Source organism: Lactuca serriola, chromosome 5 (genome assembly GCF_051521515.1).
Source record: "Lactuca serriola cultivar US96UC23 chromosome 5, Lser_US96UC23_V15, whole genome shotgun sequence".
In the NCBI taxonomy this organism is placed as follows: domain Eukaryota; kingdom Viridiplantae; phylum Streptophyta; class Magnoliopsida; order Asterales; family Asteraceae; genus Lactuca; species Lactuca serriola.
In genome coordinates, this window is record NC_136412.1 from 277138280 (window position 1) to 277145706 (window position 7427).

The following is a 7427-nucleotide window of genomic DNA, read 5'->3' on the forward strand; positions in this document are numbered from 1 at the left end:
ACTCAAGTCGTCCATGTTTCTAAGTACTGAAGCAGACGAGAAAAAGAAGTTGTCATTTGTTGCTTTCTAGTTTGTAATTAATTATATTTATTATTTGGACTTATTAAGACAAAAAGTATAATGGACTACTTAAAAAAATAAAGATTTAATATTGAAATAACACACAATCACTTTTTTCTTTATCAAAGTATCCCAATATGCACGAAATTGTAAAAGCGGATACAACGTCGCTATAGCGCCAATCCCTTCATATTTGTTGCATGCCTCGTCTAATGTTACTCGCCACACTGCGAGCGACAGGAAAGATAAAGAAAAATGGAAGAGAAAGGCTATGATGGCTTATTTCTCATTTTTTTTCCTATTTTTTTAAACTAAAATAAAACAACCTTTTAAATGCTACCATTCCTTATCTCTTACAACTTAGATGCTATACCACTCATCTTTCCATGTAGTTTAAAAAAATTCTATGTGACAAACACCAGCAATCCAAAAAACATGCCCACCCTAAACACCCATTTCCCCCCAAAATAGATAATTCCCTCCAATTTCCTAAAATCTCTCTCTCTCTCTCTCTCTCTCTCTCTCTCTCTCTCTCTCTCCAAATACCGAAACGGAAATCCTGTCACACTTTGGGGGTCTCTCGTTCTTCCGATCTCGGATCCGCTGCTTCTACGCGTATCTCTGTCTGCGTGTTGCTTTCACCTCTTCAGGCTTCAACATCTAGCCTTCTGGTTTGGTCTTATATCTCTGATAATATTTTGTTAGTTGAAATTAGACATGTTAAGTTCAAATATTTTAGTGGGTTTTTGAAACTTGAAATGCCTCTTGGTAGTTCATATTTTGTTAGATTTAATTTGTTGAACTTGAAAATCGATGTGTTTAGGGTAAAAAACGTTAATTTTTTTAGGGGTAGTCGAAATGCTTGTAATAACAATTTCGCTGTCGTTAGTACCTTGTCAGGGCTTACATTGAGTCTGTTGAAATGATTTAAATAATTATTTTTTGAGGGGTTGTCAAGAACATCTCCCCACCAACATTCATTGTTCATTTCACATTATCAGATCATCCCCAATTTCTGATCCCCACCAGTAGATATCATAGATATCTAAAAAACTCTTTGTTTTGTCTATCTATTGTATCACAATTAACATTCGTATGTTCAAATTTCCCTAATTCACTGAATAGTTGGTGAATGCGATCATTGTTAGATCATGTAGTCAAGGTGTTCGATGAAATGCTTATGTGGTTTCTTGCAGTTGCATAAGGATCGACAAACAACTAAAACATCAAAATGTATGGTCGAAAGGCTTATCAACTCGTTAAAGAATTCACGAACAGCGAATCCGGGCAGCTCACAGGCTTTAATGTAAATCTTCTTCTTCTCTCACTACTCCCAAATAAAAGTATTCACACATAAAAACTTCTTTCATTGGTTTTATTTTTATCTAGGATGATCTATTTGCTCAAGTCATCGAGGATTGTAAAGAACATGTTCTTAAACTTCAATCCCTTTTGAGGTAATCAGTCCACCTTTCATTTAATCATTTTTTTTCTTTTTGTACTTTTTATATTCTTACATTTGTATCCCGATTTTAAAATAGGAAAATGCAAGAAGAAGGATCAGACAATCAAACAACAAAAAATGCTGATCATTTCGGGGCACTTATGCATCACCTTGCATTGGTTCGCAACAAACGTTGTCTCATGGCTTATGTGTAATCACTCACTTAACACTCTATTTTTTTTTATTATTATAAATAAATAATAATAATAATAATCTAATTTTCATAATTAATTATTTTGATAGGTATAACCGAGCAGAAGTTGTTCAAAATTTAGGGTGGACAATTGATCTTGTGCTCCCTCTTGAAATTGAAGAGAAACTTAGTATCTCAGAAAAAGAATATTTCAAAAGCCATTCTAAAACTTTAAAATCCTACATGTCAGATTTGGATATTGATTTGGCTGTGGTATGCTACTGTTTAATTTCCAATAGTTGTGAAATGTGGTGAATTTAATATTGTTATTGTAATTTAATTTGATTAATGTGTTATTTAGGACATGGTCCCACCAAAAGATCCATACATTAAAGTGAGGGTACTTGAGGAAATTGGTAATGTTGTGTTGAGTGATCAGTCAGCTAACCTTACAAGATATGCAATTCTGTTTCTTAGGCGAACAGATGCAGAACAATACATTTCTCAGGTAGTTTATATATATATATATATATATATATATATATATATATATATATATATATATATATATATATTCCAAACTTTACTTACTTTTCTATTTCGTTAAATAATTCTAGCTTTTTGGTTTTTTCAACAGGGTAAAATGGAAGAGCTAACAGGTTGACCTCTACCTTTGGTCAAAGATAATTCATTATATTTTTGCGTTCTCTTTCTTCTTTATGTTTGAAATATTCAACTTTAATTCATTTTGGAAAAATCCTAGTCGTTTCGGTTCTTATTCCATGTCATTTTGCGTCTTTTTCACCTCCCATAGTTTCCTCTTACTCTTCATGTTTTTTAGCATATCATTGTTGTCTCTTTGAAAATTCTCATTTGCATATTCGTGTAAAAACTTGTTCACACATTGGAAGCCCTATAAAAAAGCATCACTAAAACGGTGTTATGAAAATCTCTTTTACAAAAAATTTATACAGTAAAAAAATATTTTTGAACAAATATGAGGTTACTTTGCAACTTTCAATCTATTTGATACGTTTCATTTTTTGCCAAAATTTTAAATTATACATTTGACATGTTGGAGATAAAACTTTAGGTAAATTGTTGGACATTGCCAACTTTATGTAATGAAAAAGGGGAAATTGTATAATTGCTAAATAGAATACTTAGAGGGTGTTTGGATAAATAGTTTTTTAGCTTATTATCTTATTGCTTATTTGTTTATTGTGGTGAGAATAAACATTTTTTAAAAATGTGTTTGGATTAGTTTATTGCGGTGTGAATAAGCAATAAGTATTTAAGTGTTTGACAAAATAAAAAAACTTATATGAGTAAAATGACCAATAAGCAATAAGCATTCCCCCCTTTGCTTATTAAAATCAGCTTATTTTGCTTATTCCTACCACAATAAATTGATTTTTAAAGACTCCTATCCAAACACTTAAATTTGCTTATTGCGGTGGGATTAAGCAATAAGCAACCTATTTTTTCCATATTCAAACATCCCCTTACAAAATCACCAAGGGTTTTATAGAATGTTTTAAAGCTATAATTAAATCTTTCTTGAACATGGTTATGTAACCTCTCAGGGTCTTTAATAAAGAAGCTAGTACCTAATTTGCTCCATAAAATAGCAGAGTTTGTATCAGGGTCATTCACCATTTCAAAAAGCTTGTAAAGGAAAGTAAAGTTGATGTTTTTTGATAATATTTTAAAATTTGGCACTAGAAATGGAAAACTTGAAAGAATCAACCCTCTGACACAAACACCATTACTGCTTTGATCTTGTTCCTTTTCTATCTGAGCCACGATCTGGTTCATAAATTTTGCTTCAGCCATGAAAGTCTGTAGTTTTTGTAAGGTTTGTTGGTTGTTAAATAGTTTGTGGTGATTTCTTGTTGTTTAAGCTTTAGGAGTTTGAAATTCCATAAAAGAAGGTTGTTTTTGAAAACTTTTAACTCTGCATCCTAGGGACGAGCATTTGGACTGTAGAATCGGTCGGAACCGGAACCTGATAGAATCGATCGGGCCGGACCGAGACGATATTCTTGTGGATTTTTAGAACCGGAAACCGGTTGGAACCAGAACCGGTAGAACCGGCAAAAACCGGGACCGTATATTGTTATTTTTCGAGGATTGGTTCCAACATTGTAGACACTGCAAGAACCGGTAGGAACCGTCGGTTTGGTTCGGTTCCTATTTTCCACCAAGTTCGGTTCCCGGGCTGGTTCCTATGCTCATCCGTATTGCATCCATTTTTGTGCTTTGTGGAGACTATATGACTATTGGGGGTTTTAAGATGCACCAATGTATGTTTTGGGTTATTTGTGGATACATTATTCACTATTTGCATAAAGTGTGTGTACTTGTATGGAATAAAGAATAATAGCTTTAGGACATATAGAATTTTTTACAGCTAAGTGCGAAAAAAAACATTCTAACAAGCTTATTATTATTATTTTTTGGCCAATGAGGTCTAGTTCAACTGTGAACTAGGCGAAGGCACACACTCTAGTTTTTCCCTCCTCTTGTAGGGTTTCTGGAGAATGTTGCTCAGTTCTATCGGTATCTAAAACTGTAAAACCTTTTAATGGGAAACTAAGTTGCTAAGAATATTTTTGTTATCTCTTCGGGAAGGGATCGAATGTGAGTTTGTTGGGTGTTATGACATACTGCCCTGTCGGGTTTGTTGGGTGTTATGATATAATGCCTAATCGAATGTCACTGTAGGTTGCGCCAAACCGCCGTTTAAAAAAAAATACCTACTTTTTGACCATTTAATGTATGTTTTTTTTAATATCATTTTGTATAATGTTATATATAAATATACTATAAGATTCTTACATTTTGATCCCATATATATATATATATATATATATATATATATATATATATATATATATATATATATTGTAACGTCCCAAATTTCAACCCAAATTTTTCGTTTAATACCTTAAGTATTTATTTAATTCACAACTGCAAGATCTTAAAACATATATCAGAGTATCATTAAAAGTTATCATGTACACAAGTCCCCTATCGATGCGATGCAATTGAGTCGTGCCCCTCCTTTAATATAAGAAAACCAGAAACATATAAACTGCAAATCGTAAGGACAACGCTTAGTGAAATTTTCAAAATACCACACACAACACATCACAAATAAACAACTATGGGTTATCAGCAACCCTAGGGACTATCGACAATAGTGGGCTAACAACACGCCCGATGGGTTATCAGCAACCCTAGAGACTATTAGCTATCGCAATCACACATAAACATGATAACACAATAATAACAGCTAGACCCAGCTGTTCGCCACATATACAACTATTCTACCACACAGGCTCATACAGTCACAAAAACAGCTAGCATCCTGTAACGACCGAAAAGTACAACCAAATTTTAACTTTTTCAAAAACATCTTGATTCTATTAAATCTTTACAAAAAGGTTTTCAATACAAAACATTTAACGTGTTCCCAGAATCACAATACTACAAAATCACGAGGAGCGGTACGATCACGCCTTCGCCTTGCCACAGTCTCCTGAAGAACCTGAAAAAAACATGAAATCACAACTGTAAGCTCGAAAGCTTAGTGAGATATCCCCAAAATACCAACCACAAATACCATACACGCATAACATGCCATAACATATCCGATCACAGAACAGCCATGCACTTCGGGTCTACTGTGTGACTGGTCCGCCGCACCGGCCTACAGTCCACCTGGTTCACCCTCCGAGTCTATCCACATACATCGAGTCTGCAGTGTGATTGGTCCGCCCGTTCCCGGGCCTTCAATCCACCTGGTCCACTCTCTGAGTGTACAGTATGACTGGTCCGCCCAGACCGGGCCTTCAGTCTCTCTGGTCCACTCTCCGAGCCTTCGGCACGTCTGGTCCGCCCTTTCGGGGCCTACAGCCTATCCGGGCCGCTCGCTGGGCCTTCGGGACAACCGGTCCGCCCTGGGTATCTTGGCCTACCGTACACAGCAGGACCCGCCTCAACCCAACTCCAGTCCAAACAACCATGTGCACATATACATACAATCATATAGTAATTCACAGTCAACAAGCAGATCAAACAGATCACATAGCATATCATCATCCTAACCAGGATACCGACCTAACAGGTCACTAGCATAGCATCACCCTATCTCTCAGGATACCGATCTCAAACAGGTCTCTATATACCATCCTAGCTCTCAGGATGCAAACATAAGATAGCAACAACATAACAACAACTACCCGGATCTCAATCCGATAAGGGCCGGCCTTGGTGCCTTAGACCCTATTGATATAGTGAGGATAACTCACCTCGAAACTGCCGACTGAACAGATAACCCGAACTGCTCCGATCACTGATACGATCTCTACCACTGGACAACCGCCAATGCACTGAACTCAAAACAACAATCAACAATTACCAAAATGCCCCTGGAAACCACTGGTCAACCCTTGGTCAAAGACAAGGTCAAGGTCAACCCCTGACTGACCCTACTCGCCGAGTTCCCATAATCAGAACTTCACTCAATCCGCGACCTAACTCGCCGAGTCACCCCGAGACTCGTCGAGTTCAACAACTTTGAGTCTACTTGCACACAACTCACCGAGTCATCCCTTGACTCACCGATTCTCGACTCGACCAGAAAATATTGGGACTCTTCGACAAGACTCGCCGAGCCCAAGAACAGACTCGCCGAGTCTAAGGCTATCTTCAACCTACTCGCCGAGTTGTTCATACAACTCGCCGAGTTCCAGGCAATCTTCAAACTACTCGCCGAGTTGTTCATACAACTCGCCAAGTTCCAGGCCATCTTCAAGCAACTCGTCGAGTCCACCCATGTGACTCGCCGAGTACCACCGGTCTGAATCCATACAGAAGCACTCCAGGCCATGCAATTGCTCCAAAACATAGATCTAGGCTCCTACAACTCATCCATCACGTAAAGTGGCAAACTTTACGTGAATCCAAAGAGATCTATGCATTTTGCACATTAGGGCTAAGGTTTGGGACAAGATAACTTCATCCAACACTCAACACAGGGAATTTCATGCATTCTAACTCTTCTCCATCCCAGATTTGAGGTAGCAACCTCAGATCTAGCCTCTAAACTCCAATACATCCAAAGGATATGATCTCAACACCCCCAAAATGAAGAATCTAGACAATAGCAACTCAAACAATGGAAAGATACCTCAAAAGAAAGCTCCAGGAGAAGATTATCCCGAATCCTTGCAAAGCCCTTTGATCCAAGCCTCTTCTCCTTTGGAATTTCTTCAACAACCACCTCTTCAAACTACAAATTGCTCAACAATGGTGCTTCTCCACGATTTTAGGGTTTCTGGAACTCAAGGGGGAACAAAGAGGCTGGGAGGGAAGCATAATGATCTTTATATAGGGCTCAACCCCAAGAATTAGGGTTTTCTCCACTCAGCGCCTACTCGCCGAGTCCATCTTACTGACTCGCCGAGTCGGCTACTTAACATGCGACCCAGTCGCGACTCTACTCGCCGAGTCCACCCATGGACTCGCCGAGTCACTCTTTCCCAATTTACTCTTTTAGCCCTTCTACTCTACTTTTGATATTTCGGGATGTTACAATTCTCCCCCACTTAAATTAGGCTTCGTCCTCGAAGCCTACTACAATTCAATCCCAATGATACTCCCACAACGTGCCGCCTGGCCTTAACCGGGCCAAGTCCCTCAAGGCATACCCATCGAAACTCA

The 7427-nt window shown here is 37.8% G+C and overlaps 1 protein-coding gene across 1 annotated transcript; it reads left to right on the forward strand.

The window, feature by feature from the left end:
- The first annotated feature begins 451 nt into the window (after positions 1-451).
- On the forward strand, positions 452-2473 carry PSF1 (partner of SLD five 1). Its single transcript, XM_079002562.1, has 7 exons — positions 452-731; positions 1257-1366; positions 1450-1517; positions 1602-1715; positions 1808-1970; positions 2059-2205; positions 2335-2473. Exons 2-7 carry the CDS (start codon positions 1292-1294, stop codon positions 2359-2361), a joined length of 594 nt encoding a protein of 197 aa, XP_078858688.1. The 5' UTR covers positions 452-731; positions 1257-1291; the 3' UTR covers positions 2362-2473.
- The last annotated feature ends 4954 nt before the right edge of the window (positions 2474-7427 follow it).

What these genes read in the sequence shown, in the direction of transcription:
- PSF1 (XM_079002562.1), top strand. Translation starts at nt 1,292, where the DNA reads ATGTATGGTCGAAAGGCTTATCAACTCGTTAAAGAATTCACGAACAGC. An exon ending in GGCAGCTCACAGGCTTTAAT is followed by an intron (nt 1,367 to 1,449) that starts GTAAATCTTCTT and finishes ATTTTTATCTAG; the next exon opens with GATGATCTATTTGCTCAAGT. An exon ending in CGTTGTCTCATGGCTTATGT is followed by an intron (nt 1,716 to 1,807) that starts GTAATCACTCAC and finishes TTATTTTGATAG; the next exon opens with GTATAACCGAGCAGAAGTTG.